Source organism: Budorcas taxicolor, chromosome 6, assembly GCF_023091745.1.
Source record: "Budorcas taxicolor isolate Tak-1 chromosome 6, Takin1.1, whole genome shotgun sequence".
Classification (NCBI taxonomy): Eukaryota; Metazoa; Chordata; class Mammalia; order Artiodactyla; family Bovidae; genus Budorcas; species Budorcas taxicolor.
In genome coordinates this window covers 93152272-93175098 of record NC_068915.1, presented here as the reverse complement: position 1 = coordinate 93175098, position 22827 = coordinate 93152272, and the positions used below count along the sequence as shown (strand labels likewise).

The 22827-nt window shown below is 40.2% G+C and overlaps 1 protein-coding gene across 1 annotated transcript in view; it reads right to left on the bottom strand.

Moving 5' to 3' along the window:
• Nucleotides 1-22827, bottom strand: part of FRAS1 (Fraser extracellular matrix complex subunit 1) — a 508994-nt gene that overhangs the window by 105588 nt on the left and 380579 nt on the right. Inside the window, exons 33-37 of the mRNA XM_052641724.1 lie at nt 19835-19949; nt 17412-17549; nt 14837-14869; nt 2773-2904; nt 1565-1690 (exon numbers count right to left, since the gene is read on the bottom strand). Coding sequence (XP_052497684.1) covers nt 1565-1690; nt 2773-2904; nt 14837-14869; nt 17412-17549; nt 19835-19949 — 544 coding nt within the window. The remainder of the gene's footprint in view (nt 1-1564; nt 1691-2772; nt 2905-14836; nt 14870-17411; nt 17550-19834; nt 19950-22827) is intronic.

Genomic DNA, 22827 nt, shown 5'->3' with positions numbered 1-22827 from the left:
AGGGCATACTTCTATTCTTTATGATAGCCCTTCTAGAATCTAATCATAATACTGATGGCTTATTTTAAAAGTTAAGAAAGTTAAAAAAACACTTAAAACTTGAAAAGTATACTTGAAGTTAGAAACCTACACTGTGTAAGTCTATTCATAATTAGGTGATAGGTGTTGTGTGGAAAAAAAAATTTCAAGGTCATAAACATTTAAGAAACATAGGTTTAAACAAAATTTAAGATATTTAAATGGCAGGATTCACTAGATTTCTAGAATCTTCAATATACAATATGAAAGCTTCTCAAAATTGTTTGGTCATAGAACCCTTTTTATGAGAAATGCTACTTAGTGCCATGGGGCCCCATGACTCCTGAGCACAGCTGAGGAACTGGTCTTCTTGGATGTTGCATTCAACTCTATTTCCTCACAGATTACTGACTATAATGATGTTATATAAGACAACTAAAAAATTTATTCATTTGTTTTCTTCTTCCAAGCCTTCTCTTGATGCTAGTGTAATTATTCCTTAAAATGATAATAAAACTAATATTTTACAAACATCTTTCAAACTCACATATCTTTTATACAAATGTTGGTTAAATATAATGTTAAAGAAATTGGGCTATGACTGTTATGCTCCTAACATAGATCCCTTAGGATACCAGAAATCTATCATAATGATACTTCTTTTGCTCAGTAACTTTTTAAAAACAATCTGTCTTTGTGAATCCCAAGTGCCTATTTATTGTTGTTACAAATCCTATGTAGCTTCAAGGTAAAAAAGTTGACATTCTCCCTCTGCAGCAATATTTAGAAGAACACATTATTACATGCCTATTAGGAATTACATGAAAGTTTTGAGAAAATACGGATTGTCACAATAAGTATATAGCATCCCAAGGTGAAAACTTTGAAACATATTCACTTCAATATATGAGAGCTAACTATTAAAAGTTAGGTTCAGTTGTGTTCTTTGAACTTTTCTGTATTTCCTAAACAATCAGCATGCATGATTTTTATAATTGGATAAAGTACAATAAAAATTATTTTGGAAAGCTGGTCACATAACCACTTTTTTTAATGGATGAAAATACATGCAGCTTATACCCTAAGAGTCAGAGTGTTTAAGATACTGTGAAGATTCACATGGAGCTGACAACTCATATGAGGTTGTTCCAAACGTACTTACTCCAGGTTTTAGAAATCAATTTTATATACAACCTGAGAAAAGAGCTTCATAGTTTGGAGTGTGGGTGGTGGTGCAGAGAAGAAGTCCCCAGTACTTCAGCCAATGGACTAAACATTAAAGGTCTTCCCTTTCTAAGTACCTCCTTATCCCACAATATTGCTTTACTTCTTGTCGGAGACATAAAATCAACTGTGGAGCAAGAACAATATTCTATACGAGAAGAGAATCTAAAAAAGAATGAATATAAGTACATGCATAACTGAATCACTTTGCTATACACCTGAAACTATCAAAACATTGTAAATCAACTATACTCCAATAACATTAAAATAGTTTAAAAAAAATAGAAGTTCCAGGAGGCCAATGATGGAGTGAGCAGGCTACCTGTGGCCATGGGCCCTGGTGACCCAGCTGTGTACTTAATAAGCACGCCATGCTGTGGAGGCTTCCGAAGCTCAAAGAGGAGTTCCTCAGGCACTGTCTTCGTGTCTCGTACTTCCAACTGAAGTTCTGTAGTCAGGAGAATAGAGCATGGTGAGCTGCGGATGTTAGCAACTCTACACTCCACATACAGTAAAGCCCCAGGCCAGGCTGGAAGCCATGTTGTGGGAAACCCGACGGTTACAAAAATGCTCAACTGAATCGACCACAAAAGAGAGAAAACTGAATACAGTCAATTCACAAATTGTAAGTAAGTTCTTTAAGAGTTTATTTGAGTCGGTAGTTCCAAATTCAGAACACCTTTTTTCTTCCATACAAACGAGGGAATGGCGGTCCACAAAAAGGTCAGTCCTGACTGACTAGGTAGGTTTTCTTCGATGAAATACTCGCGGAAGTGGTTTTTGCTTATTATTGTTTCTTCCCTTCTCCTTTCTCCGAATCTATAGAGGAGCCAGCTTATTTTAATAATGGTTCCTCTGGCCATTACATCACAAGAGAAGGAGTGGGGCAGAAGGGACAGTTATCTTTTTATCTATGACTTGCTAGTAAGTTGGATGATAATTCACTTGAGGCCAATACTGACAGGTAGAAACTGGATAAGGATATATAAGAACACACCTTACAAAAATCAAAATATCCACTCTTCCCTCTTCAGATGTTCTTGGTAAAGAATAAACTTCTAAAGAGTGAGTATACTAATAGGTAAATAAAATCACATATAAAACACTTGGGTCAACTTTAGCTCTTCACAACTTCTGAAGGTTATTGCAATCTGCCACTCCTGTTACTTTTCACTCTCTCAGTAGAAAACAAGAGCAGCCCTTGAAACCATTTCCCTCACGACTCTTCTCTGCACTCTGTTACTTTATATTTTAGTGATGGCAACAAATCAAACTCCTGGAGGCTGGAAAATGAATTCAGTGTTGTATTCCATCACTGAGCACTGGCCTCTGAAGGGTTTATTTCCTGCTCTCTGTTACTTCCATTTGCATGGAAATGGCCAAAGGAACTGCTATGGCTGAGAAAGCATGCAACTTTCCGGAAGAGAAGGTCACTACTTTTTGGTAACCATGAAGAGGTTTAAACAGGGACTGTTAGTGAAATATGGTTCCATCTTCATAGCCATTTTCTTGCAGGTTCCCAGTTCTTACCTATAGAAGTGCTGCCTCCTGGGCTGACCTCAAGCAGAGGAGCTGTGACCTGGAACACTGGTGGGTGCTGATCTGTGCGAAGTAAGTGAATGGTGAGGGCCATCTCCGGACTTGTGTGTTCTCCATCAGAAACTAGAAAGGGCGCACATACACACATAGGTATAAATCACCTTGTAGTCTGGTCACCTTTAGGCAAGTTCTATAAACTTGTAGCTAAAAGTTTTGTTTTTTAGATTACCTTAACACTCTGAAGAGATGCTTACAAATGGAAAGAGTAAGGAAGCAAGTGAAGATACTGTGAGCTATTCTACAAAGCTCTTTCTACTGAATAACAAAGAGGCTAAAGGACCATAATAACACAGTCATTTTAAGAACCAACTGTCACAACAAGGTGATATTGATAAATGTTCACTTCAGTTTAGTTGCTCAGTTGTGTCCAAATCTTTGCGACCCCATGAATCGCAGCACACCAGGCCTGCCTGTCCATCACCAACTCCCGGAGTCTACCCAAACTCGTGTCCATTGAGTCGGTGATGCCATCCAGCCATCTCATCATCTGTCGTCCCCTCCTCCTTCTGCCCCCAATCCATCCCAGCATCAGGGTCTTTTCCAATGAGTCAACTCTTCGCATGAGGTGGCCAAAGTACTGGAGTTTCAGCTTTAGCATCAGTCCTTCCAATGAACACCCAGGACTGATCTCCTTTAGGATAGACTAGTTGGATCTCCTTGCAGTCCAAGGGATTCTCAAGAGTCTCCTCCAACACCACAGTTCAAAAGCATCAATTCTTTGGTGCTCAGCTTTCTTCACAGTCCAAATCTCACATCCATACATTACCAATGGAACAACCATAGCCTTGACTAGATGGACATTTGTTGGCAAAGTAATGTCTCTGCTTTTGAATATGCTATCTAGGTTGGTCATAACTTTCCTTTCAAGGAGTAAGCATCTTTTAATTTCATGGTTGCAATCACCATCTGCAGTGATTTTGGAGCCCCCCAAAATAAAGTCTGACACTGTTTCCATTGTTTCCCCATCTATTTCCCATGACGTGATGGGACCAGATGCCATGATCTTAGTTCCAAGGAGTAAGCATCTTTTAATTTCGTGGCTGCAATCACCATCTGCAGTGATTTTGGAGCCCCCCAAAATAAAGTCTGACACTATTTCCACTGTTTTTCCATCTATTTCCCATGAAGTGATGGGACCAGATGCCATGATCTTCATTTTCTGAATGTTGAGCTTTAAGCCAACTTTTTCACTCTCCTCTTTCACTTTCATCAAGAGGCTTTTTAGCTCCTCTTCACTCTCTGCCATAAGGGTGGTGTCATCTGCATATCTGAGGTGATTGATATTTCTCCCAGCAATCTTGATTCCAGCTTGTGTTTCTTCCAACCCAGCGTTTCTCATGATGTACTCTGCATAGAAGTTAAATAAGCAGGGTGACAATGTACAGCCTTGACATACTCCTTTTCCTATTTGGAACCAGTCTGTTGTTCCATGTCCAGTTCTAACTGTTACTTACTGACCTGCATATAGGTTTCTCAAGAGGCAGGTCAGGTGGTCCGGTATATCCAACTATTTCAGAATTTTCAAGTATGCACTCATAGGTAATGCTGATAAAAGCTTTTATTTTTAGAATTATTGTAGATTTAATTCATTCTTCCAGAGAAACACATTTTCAAGAAATCTCTTTTGGAAATAACTTGTTTATGTCTCATCAGAAAATAATTTTTTAAAAGGATAGAAATGTCTACACAAGTAATTCTAATGGTATTTGTTTGGAAGTAAGCAGACCCATTTTTACCAGCTCATTATGTTCAATGCAATAAGTGGAAGACATCTTTGTGAATAAAGCAGTGACCTTAATATTTTATTTGGATTACCTGAGACATCCAAGTGAAAACTGATCACTGGAGGGAAATGAAAGCAGAGTTGCCAGACCCTTGATTCTTTTTTCCATACCCTACATGCCTTCCCTTCTCTAAAAGTCAGGTTTGTAGGAGCACCTGCACCACTGACTCAGTGGGTTTATCTGCAGTGCCTCCTGAAAAAGCTGCACTGTTGATACTTTAAATGTGTGGTCTGCTTATACATGGGTTCATTACAAGAAACTTTTTACTTTTCTACTTTCTCCTAGACTTAGTAACAAGTCAGTGAGAATCTGACCTCTACTTCAGCCAAGTAAAGCATCATTTAGTGACTCCTACTAATGAGTCCATACAGGTTTTAGATTTGTCTTTTCCTGGAGAACACAACTAAAAGATACGGTTGGATTTGACAAGGTCTGTTCCATGTCCTTAGAGAAGTCCAGAAATAGCCCACCTGAAGGAGAGACGACATTATCCCTGGGAGAATGACAGTTTTATGACTGTGGTCGTTTGGTCAAATGTCAAAGTTATTGCATCTGCTTTTTTGAGTTCAATCTTTCATGCTCTCTGGAGGGCCAGAGTTGGATCAATGATTCTTCTTTTTTTTTCCCTTAATGTTTCCTCTATTTTTCTTTAGATTTTTTATGTGGACCATTTTCTAAAAATATTTACTGAATTTGTTACAATATTGCTTCTGATTTATGTTCTGGAGTTTTGGCCATGCAAGATCTTAGCTCCCTGACCAGGGATTGAACCCTCACCTACTGCACTGGAAGGTTAAGTCCTAACCATTGGACCACCAGGGAAGCCCTGGGACCAATGACTCTTAATTTTGGGAGCTTGAGGACAAGAGTTCCAACTTTTCCATAAATTTCAGTGGATTCAGGATTCTCCAAAGTGCTTGGAATCTACGTTAAGAAGGCCTTTTGTTAAATAAAAATAAATAATTGCAAAATACAATTTTTTAATGTTTACATTGATTTTTTTTTTGAAGTGAGGAGCACCTTTGGGAGCCTTCACCATCCTTACCCTACATAAGAGGAGGAAAGATCAAAAACTTAAACACCTTTGGTCATATTACTCAACTATCCGTGTGACCAAGGTACATCCTTGCCTCTATAAGTAAAGGGAGGAAAGTTATTGTTATTTTTTTTTTTGAAATCCAACATGAATTTAATGTAAAGATTGGAGTACTGCACAGATAAGTTTTTTGGCTTCTGTCTCATATGCTTTCACTGAATATATTTTTCTGTTGGTAACATTGAGTTGGTCGTTTATAAGATTGCTCATTTCCAAGGAAGCCTAATTATTTTATGATTTTGTACATAACTTTTCCCTTTATTTGGATATTTTTGACTGTTGAACACATATTTTTGCAGTTCTCTGAAGCCACATATTATTTTGTTAGGATTAAAAAAATTGTCTTTATCAAAAAATTTTAGCTGATTATTGACATATTAACTTAAGATATATTAAAATATTACAAAAGAGATACTATCTTATATTTGTTCAGTTATTACACTTTTGTTGAACGTTGGGTTCAGTTAAAAAATAGGAAGATCATTTAACATAAAATTTTCTTATTCCGATTTAAAAAACTTTTTTTGCCCATTCATCAATTAAATATAATTTATCACTAAATTTAGAGCCTCGTTACTCTATTGTCTTGTAATTTTCTAATTTTTCTAGAAATAGTTTCTATTAATTATAGTCACAACTATTAATTATATTCAGATAATTTTGTTTAAAAATTAGTATTTTATGTCACATAAAATGGCTCAACTGGTAAAGAATCTGCCTGCAATGTGGGAGACCTGGGTTCAATCCCTGGGTTGGGAAGATCCCTTGGAGAAAGGAACAGCTACCCACTCCAGTATTCTGGCCTGGAGAATTCCATGGACTGTATAGTCCATGGGATGGCAAAGAGTTGGGCATGACTGACAGACTTTCACTTTCAGAAAAGAAATTTTAAAAATATTCTATATCTGAATTTCTTAAAAATAGTTCCCTAACTTGGAGATGCGGAAATTTACATTGTTTGGGAACGCATGTACACCCGTGGTGGATTCATGTCAATGTATGGCAAAACCAATACAGTACTGTAAAGTAAAATAAAGTAAAAAAAAAAAAAATCAAACCTAAAAAAAAAAAAAAAGGAAAGTTATTTTTTAGTACACATTTGTGAATGCTTGGTCGCTCAGTCACGTCTGACTCTTTGTGATCCTATAAACTGTAGCCCACTAGCTCCTCTGTCCATAGGATATCTCAGGGAAGAGAGTGCATTGCCATTTCCTCCTCCAAGGGGATTCTCCCCACCCAGGGATCAAACCCGCATCTCTTGCGTCTCCTGCATTGGCAGGCAGATTCCTTACCACCAAGCCACGTGGAAAGCCTAGTACAAATTACATAACAACAAAATATACCATGATGGTGCAGGGCTTAGCAAGCAAACGTTAAGAACTTACAATCAAAACGTTAATTGCATGTCTAACCCTTTCTTTAAGCAACGTTTTTGATTTCTCTGAGAAACAGTCAAATTGTTTCTGGTCTCATACTTTTTAGATTGGCTTTTTCACTAAAGGTCTACACAAAAAATCTGCACACAGATGGTTACAGCACCTTTATTCACAATGGCCCAAACTTGGAAGCACTCAAAATGTCCTTTAGCAGGTGAATGGATAAATAAACTGTGGTTCAGCTAGACAATGGAATATCATGCAACACTAAAATAAATGAGCTAACAAGCTATGAAAAGACATGGAGGAATCTTAAATGCATATTAATAAGCAAAAGAAGCCAGTCTAAAAAGTATGAATTCAACTATATGATATTCTGAAAAGGGTAAAAGCATGGAAGGCAATAATAAGAATAGTGTTTGCCAAAGGTGGGAGGTAGGGGTTGCAGGAGGGGCATAGGCAAAGCACAGAAAAATTTTAGGGCATTACAGTGTCAACTCTGTATGATACAATGATAGATAAACGCCATACATTGGTCTAAACCCATAGGATGCAAAATAAGTGAACTCTACAGTAAACTCGACTTTGGGTGATTATGTGTCAGTGTTGATTTATCCTGGTGAAAAGTGTACCATTCTAGTGACTGATGCTGACAACTGGAGGGGCTATGCTACGCATGTGCTGGAGCAGGGGGCACAGGGCAAATGTCCGTACCTTCCTGTCAATTTTGTTGTAAACCTAAAACTGCTCTAAAAAAAACTGTCTAAAATAGAAAATTTTAAAAATCACTGAACAGTAAAATAAAGGAACCTCAGGCAGAAACAAGATAAATTAATTTAAGGTCAGCCCAAGGTCTATTTTCTTTACTCTGTATAATAGGTTCATGGATCATTTAACTTAAAGTCTTGGGGAAGTTAATAGTTTACCCCTTCACCTATTCAAGCTTTCAGATTAGTATTGAGGCTTAAAATCTAAATGGGCACACTACTATGATATTTGTTTGCTTTACATGACCAGAACACATACAGACCACACTAAACTCAGAATGTCAGAAACTTACATTAAAATCCTGGTTGTACTGTTTACCAGGTATAGAAACATGGGCAGATTACTACTATATTGATCCTTAGTTTTCTCAGCTTTAAAATGCTAAAATAAAACCTATGTTTACAATATTGCCATAAGGCTTAAATATAAGTAATACTGCAAATTGTTTAATAATCAAGAAGTCCAGAAATGAGCCAACAATGGGTTCTTTTCAACAATGACACAATACTAGAAAAAGAAATAAAAGGTGTCCAAATCAGAATAAAAGAAAATTGTCAGTATTTGCAGATGAAATATTATATATAAAAAAACTTTAAAGACTTCACTAAAAAACTGAGAACGAATAAAGAAATTCAGTAAAGTTGCAGGATACAAAATCAATACACAAAAATCTGTTGCATTCTGTACACTAATAACAAACCATTAGAAAGGGAAATTAGGAAGATAACCTCATTTAGAGTTGTATCAAAAAATTAAAACACGTAGGGATAAATTTATTAAAGGAAGTGAAAGACCTGTAATATGAAAACTATATGACACCAATGAAAGAAACTGAAGACACAAATACATGGAAAGATATTTCCTAATTCATGAATTAGAAGAATTAATACTGTCAAAAAGCGGTTCCCCTGGAGGGTCTTCATACATTTTGCTTTGAGATTGCAAAAAGTCAGACATGACTTAGAAATTGAACAACAACAATATGGTGATTATAATCATTAATCATTAATAATATCATTTGAAAACTGCTAAGTGTCCGACTCTTTGCGACCCCATGAATCACAGCATGCCAGGCCTCCCTGTCCATCACCAACACCTGGAGTTCATTCAGATTCATGTCCATTGAGTCAGTGATGCCATCCAGTCATCTCATCCTCTGTCGTCCCCTTCTCCTCCTGCCTCCAATCCCTCCCAGCATCAGAGTCTTTTCCAATGAGTCAACTTTTTGCATGAGGTGGCCAAAGTACTGGAGTTTCAGCTTTAGCATCATTCCTTCCAAAGAAATCCCAGGGCTGATCTCCTTCAGAATGGACTGGTTGGATCTCCTTGTAGTCCAAGGGACTCTCAAGAGTCTTCTCCAACACCACAGTTCAAAATCATCAATTCTTCGGTGCTCAGCCTTCTTCACAGTCCAACTCTCACATCCATACATGACCACAGGAAAAACCATAGCCTTGACTAGACGTACCTTTGTTGGCAAAGTAATGTCACTGATTTTGAATATGCTGTCAGGGAGGCCTGGCATGTTGCGATTCATGGGGTCGCAAAGAGTCGGACATGACTGAGCGACTGAACTGAAGAGAATAAAGTTAAAGTTTTTATCACAGGAAAAACATTTACTAACTTTACATGGTGACAGATGTTAACTAGACTTATTGTGGTGGTCATTTCACAGTATATACAAATATCACTCATTATGTTGTACACCTGAAATACATCAACTATATGTTTTACATACATACATATACATCAATTAAATCTCAAAAAAACCAACAGTGACAGAAGACTAAAATTTACTGTTGCTTCAAGTGTGATTTTTTAGCTTTCAAAGAACAAATGAATATCTGAGAATTTTAGGGAGATGACATTCTCTCTCACCAACATTTAGCCCTACGTGAACTATAATAGGACGTGTGGATGGTTGACTCTAACGAAATAGTCAGTCCCAAGGAAACAGCAATGTATCCATGCCATTTATGGTCAATCACCTTCACTCTAGACCTATATAAGAAAGTGTGTCTCTATTTCACATCAGCATAGATGCCAGCTCTGATTCTGTTTTTGCTTACTGGCACTTAGCTTCTATCACACTTTGAACTAAAACTAGGATGCTGAGATCTTTCACACACAGCTGTCACAACTCACTCTCTGGGTCACAACACTTTTGCTTAAAGTAGCAAAGCATTCAATGAAAGGCTCTATTTTAGACTATGAAAAGTGAAAATGTTAGTTGCTTGTTGTGTCCAATTCCTTTAGAGCCCCTGGAATGTAGCCCACCAGGCTTCTCTGTCCATAGAATTCTTTAGACAAGAATACTGGAGTGGGTAGCCATTCCCTTCTCCAGGGGATTTTCCTGATCCAGAGATCAAACCAAGGTTTCCTGCATTGCAGGCATATTCTTTACCATCTGAGCCACCAGGGAAGCCCATTCATTCATTAGCTGAGCGTCATGTAGGGATGATTATAGGCATGCTTCAGAGATATTTCAGACCACTGCAATAAAGCGAATGCTATAATAAAGCAAGTCACATGAAATTTTTGGCTTCCTAGTGTATATAAAAATGGTGTTTATACTACATTGTAGTCTAATAAGTGTGCCATAGCATTATGTTAGGCATTATGCATGTACATTAAAAAATAATGTACATATCTTAATTAGAAAAATAATTTATTGCTAAATATGCTAGCTATCATCTAAGCCTCCAATGAATTATAATATTTTTTTGCTGGTGGAGGACTTTGTGTCAATGTTGATGGCTGCTGACTGATCATGGTGGTGGTTGCTGAAGGTTGGGATGGTGGTGGCAATTTCTTAAAATAAGACAATGAAGTTTGCTATACTGATTGAATCTTCCTTTTGTAAAAGATTTGAGTCAGTCTTCTCAAACCCTGATGCTGCTTTACCAACTAAGCTTTTTGTAATATTCTAAATCCTTTGTTGTCATTTCAGTAATCTTTGCAGCATCTTTAATAGGAGTACATTTAATCTCAAGTGACCACTTTCTTTGCTAATTAAGAAAAAACTGGAATCAAGATTGCTGGGAAAAATATCAATAACCTCAGATATGCAGATGACACCACCCTTATGGCAGAAAGTGAAGAACTAAAGAGCCTCTTGATGAAAATGAAAGAGGAGAGTGAAAAAGTTGGCTTAAAGCTCAACATTCAGAAAACGAAGATCATGGCAGCTGGTCCCATCACTTCATGGCAAACAGATGGAGAAATAGTGGAAACAGTGTCAGACTTTATCTTTTGGGGCTCCAAAATCACTGCAGATGGTGATTGCAGCCATGAAATTAAGATGCTTACCCCTTGGAAGGAAAGTTATGACCAACCTAGATAGCATATTCAAAAGCAGAGACATTACTTTGCCAACAAAGGTCCATCTAGTCAAGGCTATGGTTTTTCCAATAGTCAGGTATGGATGTGAGAGTTGGATTATAAAGAAAGCGGAGTGCTGAAGAATTGATGCTTTTGAACTGTGGTGTTGGAGAATACTCTTGAGAGTCAGTCCCTTGGACTGCAAATAGATCCAACCAGCCCATCCTAAAGGAAATCAGCCCTGAATGTTCACTGGAAGGACTGGTGTTGAAGCTGAAATTCCAATACTTTGGCCACCTGATGTGAAGATCTGATTCATCTGAAAAGACCCTGATGCTGGGAAAGACTGAAGGTGACAGGTTGGAGAAGATGGTTGGATGCATCACTGACTCAATGGGCATGAGTTTGAGTAAACTCCGGGAGTTGGTGATGGACAGGGGGGCCTGGCGTGCTGCAGTCCATGGGGTCACAAAGAGTCAGACACAACTGAGCGATTGAACTGACTGAACTGAAGAAACAACTCATTCATTAAAGTTTTATCATGAGATAGCAGCAATCAGACATATCTGACACTCCACTTCTGATTTTAGTTCTCTTATTATTTCCATATCTGCAGTTACTTCCTCCACTAAAGTCTCAAACCCCTCAAAGTTATTCAAGAAGGTTGGAATGAACCTGCTTCAAACTCCTGTAAATGTTGATATTTTGACCTCTTCCCACAAATGAATGTTCTTAATGACATCTAGAATGGTGAATCCCTTCCAGAAGGTTGTCAATATATTTTGCCCAGATCCATCCTAGGAATCCCTATCTATGTTAGCTATAGCATCACAAATTGTATTTTTACATAATAAGACTCGAAAGTCAAAATTACTCCTTGATCTATGGGTTGCAGAATGGATGCTATGTTAACAGGCGTGAACACAACATTAATCTCATTGTACATCTCCATCAGAGCTCTTGGGCACCAGATATATTGTCAATAAGAAGCAATATTTCAAAAGAAAGCATTTTTTTTCCAAGTAGTAGATCTCAAGACTGAGCTTAAAATATTCAGTGAGCCCTGTTTACACAGATTTGCTGTCATCCAGGCTTGCCTGGAGAATCCCATGGACGGAGGAGCCTGGTGGGCTGCAGTCCATGGGGTTGCTAAAAGTCAGACACAACTGTGCGACTTCACTTTCACTTTTCACTTTCCTGCATTGGAGAAGGAAATGGCAACCCACTCCAGTGTTCTTGCCTGGAGAATCCCAGGGACAGGGGAGCCTGGTGGGCTGCAGTCCATGGGGTTGCTAAAAGTCAGACACAACTGTGCGACTTCACTTTCACTTTTCACTTTCATGCATTGGAGAAGGAAATGGCAACCCACTCCAGTGTTCTTGCCTGGAGAATCCCAGGGACGGAGGAGCTTGATGGGCTGCAGTCCATGGGGCTACTAAAAGTCAGACACAGCTGTGCGACTTCCCTGTCACTTTTCACTTTCATGCATTGGAGAAGGAAATGGCAACCCACTCCAGTGTTCTTGCCTGGAGAATCCCAGGGACGGGGGAGCCTGGTGGGCTGCCGTCTATGGGGTCGCACAGAGTTGGACACGACTGAAGCAACTTAGCAGCAGCAGCAGGCTTTGTGGTTCCATTTATAGAGCACAGATGGAGTAGATTTAGTACTTAATTCTTAAGGGCCCTAGGATTTTTGGAATGGTAAATAAGCATTGGTTTCAATTTAAAGTCACCAGCTGTATTAGCCTTTAACAATACAGCCTGTCCTTTCAAGTCAGGGACTGACTTTTCCTCTATAGCTATGAAAGTCCTAGATAGCATCTTCTTCTAGCGCAAGGCTGTTTCACCTACACTGAAAATTTGTTCTTTAGTGTCACCACCTTCATGAATTAGCTAAGCTAGATCTTCTGGATAACTTGCTGCAGCTTTTATATCAGCACTTACAGCTTCACCTTATACTTTCATGTTATTAAGATGGCTTCTTTCCTTAATCCCATGAATCAACCTCTACTAGCTTCAAACTTTTCTTCTGTAGCTTCTCACCTCTCTTAGCTTTCACAGAATTGAGAGTTAGGATCTTGTACTGGATTAAACTTTAGCTTAAGGGAATGTTGTGGCTGGTTTAATCTTCTACCCAGGCCATTAAGACTTTTTTTCCTATCAGCAACAAGGCTGCTTTGCTTTCTTATCATTTGTGTGTTCACTGGAGTAGCACTTTTAATTTCCTTCAAGAACTTTTCTGTCACATTTACAACTTGGCTGTTTGGCACAAGAGACCTAGCTTTTAGCCTATTTTAGCTTTTGACATTCTTTCCTTCCTAAGCTTAATTATTTCTAGTTTTTAATTTAAAGTGAGAGATGTGTGACTCTTCCTTTCACTTGAACACTTAGAGGTCATTGTAGGGTTATTAATTGGTTTAACTTCAATATTGTTGGGTCTCAGGAAATATGGAGGCCCCAAGAGAAGGAGAGCGATGGAGGAATGGCCGGTTGGTGAGACAGACAGAACACACACAACATTTATTAAGCTTACTGTCTTATATCAGCAAGTTTCTGGTGTCCCCAAAACAATCACAATATTAACATCAAAGATCACTGATCACAGATCACCATAACAAATACAATAATAATGAAAAAGTTTGAAATGTTACAAGAATGATCAAAATGTGACACAGAGACAGGAAGTAAGCAAATGCTTCTAGAAAAATGGCACTGAAAAACTTGTTCTATGCCGGGGTGCCACAAACCTTCAATCTGTAAAAAATGCAATATCTGTGAAGCACAATAAAGTGCAATAAAATGAGGCAGGCATGTATGTCCCAATCACTATTTTGGGAACTCTATGCATGAATGCTGGAGAAGGCAATGGCACCCCACTCCAGTACTCTTGCCTGGAAAATCCCATGGGTGGAGGAGCCTGGTAGGCTGCAGTCCATGGGGTCGCAAAGAGTCAGACATGACTGAGTGACTTTACTTTCACTTTTCACTTGCATGCATTGGAGAAGGAAATGGCAACCTACTCCAGTGTTCTTGCCTGGAGAACCCCAGGGACGAGGGAGCCTGGTGGGCTGCCGTCTATGGGGTTGCACAGAGTTGGACACGACTGAAGTGACTTAGCAGCCGTAGCAGCATGTGTGCAAGCTGAGTTGCTTCAATTGTGTCCGACTCTGTGCAACCCTATGAACAGTAGCCTGCCAGGCTCCTCTGTCCATGGAATTCTCCAGACAAGAATACTGGAGTGGGTTGTCATGCCCTCCTCCAGGGTTTGGAAGCTCTACACATATATAATTATTATTTATTATCCCCATTGATGGATAAGGCATGGAGGCACAGAAAGGTTAAGAAACTTTCTTAAAGCAGGCTGAACCTGAGACAGACTGGATTCAAAGTCTGAGATCTTAACCATTATTACCTCTTTTTAAGAAATAATAGAACAAGTTGAAATTGGGCTTAAAGAACACTAATCTTTTGTATCCTTGGTGGAGCCTTTTCCCTATGAATACAAAGTTGAACTATCACTATCTAACTAGCATGTGATTATTTTAGAAGAAACTTGTGTTATGTAACTTTTAAATAGCTCTTAGAAAATAGCTAAAGTAACAATGAAGAGAGCAAAAAGGTTTCTTAAAAGATTGTGATTAAAATTTTTACCTGTGAAGTGGAATTTCACCGATTCTGGGAGACCTGAGAGAACAGAAGACAGAAAATCATTATATTGAACGTTTGGGGGCCAGAAATGGATGGAAAAAGTAAAATATATTAGGAGAAAAGTTAGAAAAATAAATTATTATGGTTTAAGGGGAGCTTCTCTGGTGGCTCAAATGGCAAAAAATCTGTCTGCAACCTGGGTTCAATCCCTGGGTCAGTAAGATCCCCTAGGGAATGGATACCCACGCCAGTGTTCTTGAATCATGGACAGAGGAACCTGACGAGCTACAGTCCATGGGGTTTAAAGAAAGATCACCAGATGATTTTCTAACATTATGTTGAGTTTAATGATGCCAATATTAATTTTAAGTAACAAAAAGAACCACAGAGTGGAATAATTTTATATCACAGCAGTTAGAGTGATTTATAATAGATTCATTCAGGTCCCATTTTACCAGTACATAAAATCCTACAAATCGGTGAATGTGGGTAATGTCATATATCACTGGCAAGGCGAGCTGGTGGGTCAGTTTCACTGTAGAATTGAGTGATGCCTGGGACATTGATTTACACACTGTAACAGCGTGAGAGATTTATCTCGTGGCATTTATCCCATAGATTATACAGGATACAACTCTGCTCTCTCTAAAAAGGCTCCAGAAACATAGGTGAATATAGTGGATTTGGAAATAACTTCAACCAGGTCTGACATATTTTTTTTCCTCTAATCCCTGGATAACCTGAGTTTCTTATAAAAAGTAGGTCTTGTAAAGTTGGGGTTAGAGGACCATGAACATTTTCACTGGCTGTGAGTTATCTAGCTAGGAAACACTGGGGATTAGAGAAGGAAATGGCAACCCACTCCAGTATTTCTGCCTGGGAAATCCCATGGACAGAGGAGTCTGGCAGGTTACAGTCCATGGGGTCGCAAGGAGTCGGACATGACTTAGTGACTAAATATACACACAGACAATGAGGATACTCCTTAGAGAAGAGGTATATCCCAGTGCTTAGGAATTTTCAGTTTGAGTCAATTATCTTCTAGACAATTACATCTATATAAATAATGGCAGATATTACTTTAAAACTTGGCCATACTATAAAACATAACTCTAAAACTATTCAACCTGTGTTCAACTCACCGTTAGAAATCACCAATTGTTCTGTACGATTCAAGCTACTATACAAACATCATTCTGTATATTAATTGTGTTGAAAGTGTGAAAGTGTTAGTTGCTCAGTCGCGTCTTACTCTTTGTGACCCCATGGCCTGTAGCTCAACAGGCTCTCCTGTCCATGAGATTTTCCAGGCAAGAATACTGGAGTGGGTTGCCATGCCCTCTTCTAGGGGATCTTTCCGACCCAGGGATTGAACCCCGGTGTCCCACATTGCAGGCAGATGCTTTACCTCTGAGCCACAAAGGACATAAACATGTTAAAGATCATGAAGAAACAGGCTTCAAGATTTTTAGAGGCATTCCAAGGCAGAGAAGTGTCAAGGCTGACCAAGAAGTTCATTTGGGTTTTCCATAAGATAGTATGGAAAAATCTGAATGAATTTCTTGGCCATCCCAGTATCTAGGGAAAGAGACTTAAAACTTAGCAGCTTTGAATACTCAGTCAAAGGGAGACATAAGGGGGTGGCAAGGATAAGGCTGTCTTGACTTAATGGAAGGGCATACACTTGCCTGAATTAGAAATGGGAGTTATTCTCTTGGTCAACCTTTTCTTTTTTTAAAAGGTGTCTTTTGTCAAATCCTAGTTTTAATCCCAAAAGGTGCCTGCATGGGATCTTTCTCACTAGATTCCTCTCACACATGCCCATCTGCCATAGCCTCCTCTTCAAATCCTCTCTCTTCACTGCAGTCAAAGCGTTCCTTATGAAAAGCCAGCCTTCTGTATCTTAAAACCTCCACCAGGTTTTTCTTGTTCTTAGGGTAAAGCTCCATGTCTCTGCAGGTACACAGGGCCCCTGCCCTCTCTCTTCCCATCCAGGCTCATCCCCACTCTGCTCAACCCTCCACATTCCAGACACAAAGACTTTTTTCAGTCCCCAGAAAGTCACATTCTCTCTCTCCCAGGGCCTCTGCACAGGGGTGTGTGTCCTTCTTTAGAATGTTCTCCCAACGATCCCAACACACACTCAGCCTAGTTAGCTTCTACCCACCCCTCCACCATCAAGACCTCCCTGAGGCAGTCTCCAGTGGACCCTTAGTCTAGGTCAGACTTGCTACATCCAGTTCCGTATCTTTAGCCTGCATATCTTCGCCTTCCGTATCTTTTATCTCAGCCTGCGACTGAACATCCCTTACTGAGGGATAAACTTTCTTATTTTTAGAACACTTATCTCAGCCTGCAATTAAACCTCCCTTAGTGAGAATATTTCTCAAATTTTGTCTCTATACCTAGATCCCCAAACTTGCCAAGATGCCATTTTTTGCTCACCACTAGCTCTCCAAGGCCTCATTCAGGCCTTGCCACCTAGGAGACACAAAATAAAGATTTATTGAAAGTATGCCATGAAGCTTCACAGAGAGCAGTTTGGGCATCTCAAACTAGAGGGGAGTAAAAGCATTACCAGCAAAGGAGAAGGCCCTGATCTCCTGGAGGTGGGGAGCTGCAGTGGGAGGACGGTACATGATGTTGCCCTGGTTAACATCTTCCTGGGAGAAATACCGGATGGGAGAGTGAGGCTGGTCCCTGCGCTCGATGATGCCTGGAAAGAAAGAGAGTCGGCATGAGCATCAACAGTAATTCTGATGGCTGGCAATGATTAGAGCCATAAAGCTGCCTTTTCCACTGGTGGAAGTCATCCTTCAGGAACAATTGCTCTCGGGTTGTTCTTGGCATAGTATTCTCTAGTTATTCAAGAAAGGGGTAAATCTGAAACCCAAATACTCTTGCCTAGGATTCAATGCAGGCTTCCCAGGTAGCTCAGCTGGTAAAGAAATCGCCTGCAATGCAGGAGACCCTGGTTCGATTCCTGGGTTGGGAAATTCCCCTGGAGAAGGGATAGGCTACCCACTCCGGTATTCTTGGGCTTCCCTGGTGGCTCAGATGGTAAATAATTCGTTAACAACGTGGGAGAGCTGGGTTCGATCCCTGGGTTGGGAAGATCCCCTGGAGGAATGGCAACCCACTCCAGTATTCTTGCTTGGAGAATCTCAATGGATAGAGGAGCCTGGTGGGCCACAGTCGATGGGGTCACCAAGAGTTGGACATGACTGAGAGACCAAGCACAGCACAGCACAGGACTCATTGCTCACAAGCAATAGTAAGATGCACACTGCTGCCCTCTAATGCAGCCTAGCCAGGGAAATCCTCACTAGTCATAGACGGTGAACTGTAATTATGAGAGTCTCTCAATTAAATTCAAGTTCAAAGGTGAAAGTCGCTCCAAAATGGCACAAACCGGTCTCCTGGTGAGGCTGTAAAGATGTTTTTTCAACCCACTCTCTTTCCTTCAGAAACTCTATAGTCTCTGTGATGACTTCTGGCAACAATAACGTGGATCTTGATTATTCAAAGAACTGGATTATCATTAAGTTACAAATGTCTTAGGGGCGGAAGATATGCCTGTGGTTTCTAAATTTCACAGGTACAGAACTGATGGGCCTCCCTGGTGGTTCAGCTGGTAAAGAATCCACCTGCAATGTGGGAGACCTAGGTTCGATCCCTGTGTTGGGAAGATCCCCTTGGAGAATGGCTAACCCACTCCAGTATTCTGGCCTGGAGAATTCATCTGGGTGACTGATAATGCCACTGTAAATATATTTGGTTTCTTTTTTGAAGCTCACAGGGTATTAATATGTAGAAGCACTATGTGAACTTAAAGAAGTCATAAACAGTATTTATTACCTTGGTGAAAAAGAAAGAGGAGGAGTGACTTACCCACGTGAGGGAAAACTGAGTTTGTGTGGGTCAGCCCCTGCTGGGTTGTCTGGCAGAGCTCCTTGTTCTTTGTGGTTGTTCAGCGCTAAGTTGTGTCTGACGTTGCAACCCTATGGACTGCAACATGCCAGGCTCCTCTGTCCTCCTCTATCTCCTGGATTTTGTTCTAATTCATGCTCATTGAGTCACTAATGCTATCTAACCATCTCATCCTCTGCTGCCCTCTTCTTTTGCCTCCAGTCTTTCCCAGCATCACAGTCTTTTCCAATGAGTAGACTCTTTGCATCAGGTAGCCAAAGTACTTGAGCATCAGCTTCAGCATCAGTCCTTCCAGTGAACATTCAGGGTTGCTTTCCTTTAGGATGGACTGGTTTGATCTCCTTGCTGTCCAAGGGACTCTCAAGAGTCTTCTCCAACACCACACTTTGAAAGCATCAGTTCCTCAGTGCTCAGCTTTCTTTGTGGTCCAACTCTCACATCCGTATGTGACTAGTGGAAATACCAGAGCTTTGACTATGTGGACCTTTGTCAGTAAAATGATACCTCTGCTTTTTAGTACACTGTCCAGGTTTGTCATAGCTTTTCTTGCAAGGAGCAAGCGTCTTTTAATTTCATGGCTGCAGTCACCATCTGCAGTGATTTTGGAGCCCAAGAAAATCAAGTCTGTCACTGTTTCCACTGTTTCCGCATCTATTTGCCATGAAGTGATGGGACCGTATACCATGATCTTAGTTTGTCCTTAGCACGTGCTGACTCTGTTCTACTCTCTCTCGTGATAGCCTCACCAAGGCAGGCTCTGTCCCTACAGGTGTGCTTAGATCTGTCCAGTTGTGCCCGCACATGGGCGGGGGAAGCTCAAAGAGTGAGGAAGTTATTTGCACACTGTGCTCTCCAGTACAGCTCTGTCAGAACCAAAGCCGACACATCCATCTCCACCTGTCCGACCACAGTGTCTCCCTCTCAGTTGGCTCTAAACTCAGAGGTGATGAATAACTGTTACTCCTTAAATCCTCAACAAGTAGAAGCAGACAGAATTCCAGAGCTTTTAAGGCTGGTCAACAATAGAAGACAAAGAGCATCACTCAAAAGATCACTTTCTGCCTGTCTTACCTTGATTTGGATGCAGAGGCAGAGTGATGTTGTATATTATCTTTCCGCTTGGCCTCTCAGAGTTTACAAAGGAGAGAGAATGAGGCTGAATCACAGTCAGGCCATCTTCCCGAGCCTACACAAAATTTGAGGGGGAAGAAGAAAAAAATGGCGTGATGAAAACAAAAGCCAGAAGCAAAAGCAAAACCCATTAAAAAAAAAAAAACTTCCTCTGGATTTTTTAATTCATCACAGAGAGTAAAATTTTCTCTGAGAGTTCAAAAGAAGGATTGGTCCTCCCACATGGCAGACTTGTCCCTGCCTTAAGCATCCCAGAGGGTTACAGAGTTCTCTTCGGGTCTTGCACCTGACCCTTCTCTCCCCTGCCCTTGGCCTCCCGGGTTTATGCCGGCACATGCTGTGGGAGTCCCAATATGATCACTTATTCCTGGTTGGAGCTCACAGCGGTACATGTTTGGAAATAAACCATCACAGTTGGTGATTCTACTGTTCACAGCTGGATCCTCTCAGCTCTATTCCTTTAATTTAATGGGCTAAGATGGTATGTGGTGAGAATTTCTCCCAACCCCCCAGCTTGCTGATGGGAACGGTGATGCATTCTTTTCTTGAACTTTGATGGTTTCCAATGGCTAAGGATGAACTTGCCTCAAACGCCAAAGAGGCTCACCATTGGAGTTCAGAGGTTTAAGAGCTACGTGTTTATAAAGGCTTATAGAAATAGTATTTCCCTTTGTCTCCACTGTACTGTTCTAAACAACCATATATTGCTTTCCGCTTCTAGCTTTCAGGACCCAATGAAGGAGTCAAGTGAAATTAATCGGAAAGTCAATGTGTGTACAGCTCTCACTATCTATTCACCTGTGTGGGTTCACAACCCATTAACAGTGAAAACATTAAAAAAGAGAGAGAGATCCAGAATTCCACGACCAGGCTTAACATAGATTTGGGAACAGCAGCAAAAACAGACTGGAGAGGAGAAAATTGAAAAGGAGAGTGAACATGGGCCCTTTGCCTAGGTCACATATATTGATACTAAAACAGAACAAAAATATCTGGTTCATCACAGGCTTTTTCTAATTGATCCCTGAAGGGTTAGAGTTTGACATGCTCTCCAGCTCTTTCATACTGTTCATAGACTCACTGGAAAAGATCTTGATGCTGGGAAAGTGAGGGAGAGAGGAGAAGGGGACGATAGATGGTTGGATGGCAACACCATCAGTTTGGGCAAACTCCAGGAGATTGTGAAGGACAGGGAAGCCTGATGTGCTGCAGTCCATGGGGTCACAGAGTTGGACATGACTGAGCGACTGAACAACAAACTGCTCTTCCAAGCTCTGCTACTTTCAGAAGGAATTTTCCATCTAGAAAAGGAATAAGAAGGGCCCAGGAAGTCTCATGGAGGAGGGCATGGTGTTCTTCGTTTTAACCGTGAAAAGACTGAAGGTTGCAGTTGCTTTGTAATTGTTCCCAAGCCATACTTGTCCTGAGGAGAGGCAGCACTTGCAGGCTAGGACAACCCCCTCTAGTACAGAGTTAAATTTCAAGTCATTGCTCAGGTCTGGAATGTAATGAGCAAGGAAAATCAGAATTGCAAATAGCAGCTGGTCTCTCTAGAATAAAATGGGTAAGGGCAGCACAAGAAAACTACATACCCTATGCAAGGTGTTTACAACCCGTGCATGTGTGCATACATCTGTAAACCCATACACATGTAGGCACAGGCATGTGGACAAAAAGTGTAGGTTGAGTGCACTGTTCAATACTGTTTGTGCACTTTTAATCTCAAAACCATCAGAATAACTGAACATTCTCAAGGTATTATGGGATATTTTTGAAAATCTAGATGTCCCTAAAACAATAAAGTGATAAGAAAAGAGAATTACTATGAACACAGAATAATGGAAACGAGAAATGCATTATAGCCAAGAAAGCAGACATTTTATTACAGAATTTATTGATATAATTTCTTTACTACTAGAAATAGACACTAAGTAGAAAAAGCAAGGACTTGATTCTCTCAAGAAAGCAATATTGAGGTGGAGGTACATTAAAGCATAATCAATTTTAATATTGGCTATTTGGAAGGTTCAATATTTATCAATGAAACAGTAAGAAATGCTAGATTAAATTTCATGGAAATCATTAGAGAAGACACTTTTCCATTAAACTATCTGTCAGCATAAGAAGATTACAGAATAATGGCTTTCATAATACCCATATTACCTCTGAATACATCCAGAAGCCAACCACGTCTCCCCATGACATTGCCACCACCCTGTGGGGAGCTAGATCCCACACCTGGCTTCCCACCGAGGCCTCCCACCTGCTCTCTTGCCCTCTCCTCAAGAGTCTACTTCTGCACAGCCACCAGTGGATGCCTTTAAAAAGGCCATTAGGCCTCTGCTCAACACCCTGCAATGGCTGTCCATGTTACTCAGAACACAGTTAAGTCCCTACAATGGTCGGTGTGGCTGGATACAATCTGTTCCCCTAGTCTGCACCACCCTCCACCCCATTAACTTTGCACATCTGCATTCATGCAGATTCCTCTTGCTTTGTACTCACTTTGATCCAGCCAGACTGATTTCCTTGCTGTTTATCTAAGCATGCTCCTAGCCTGATGCCTCTAAATGCATGGTTCTCTGGGTCAGGAATGCCCTTTCCTAAGGGATTTGCACAGCTCTCTCTCTTTCTCACCTCCTGCAAGTCCTTCTTTAAATGTCATTGTCTTAAAGTTAGCCCACCCTGACAACCTTATTTAAAATTACAACCTAGGTCTCCCCTGCTACATTTCCAGTCCTCTTGACTCTGATCTACTTTTACTTTTATCATAATGCTTCTCCTTAACATGCTACATGAGCATTTATTTTGTTTATAACTTATTGTCTATTCATATAAACTCCATGAGAACAAAGATTTTAGTTTGTTCATGGATCTCAAGCACAGAGTGTACAGTACATGGGAGTGCTTGATAAAAATTAACATTGTAAATC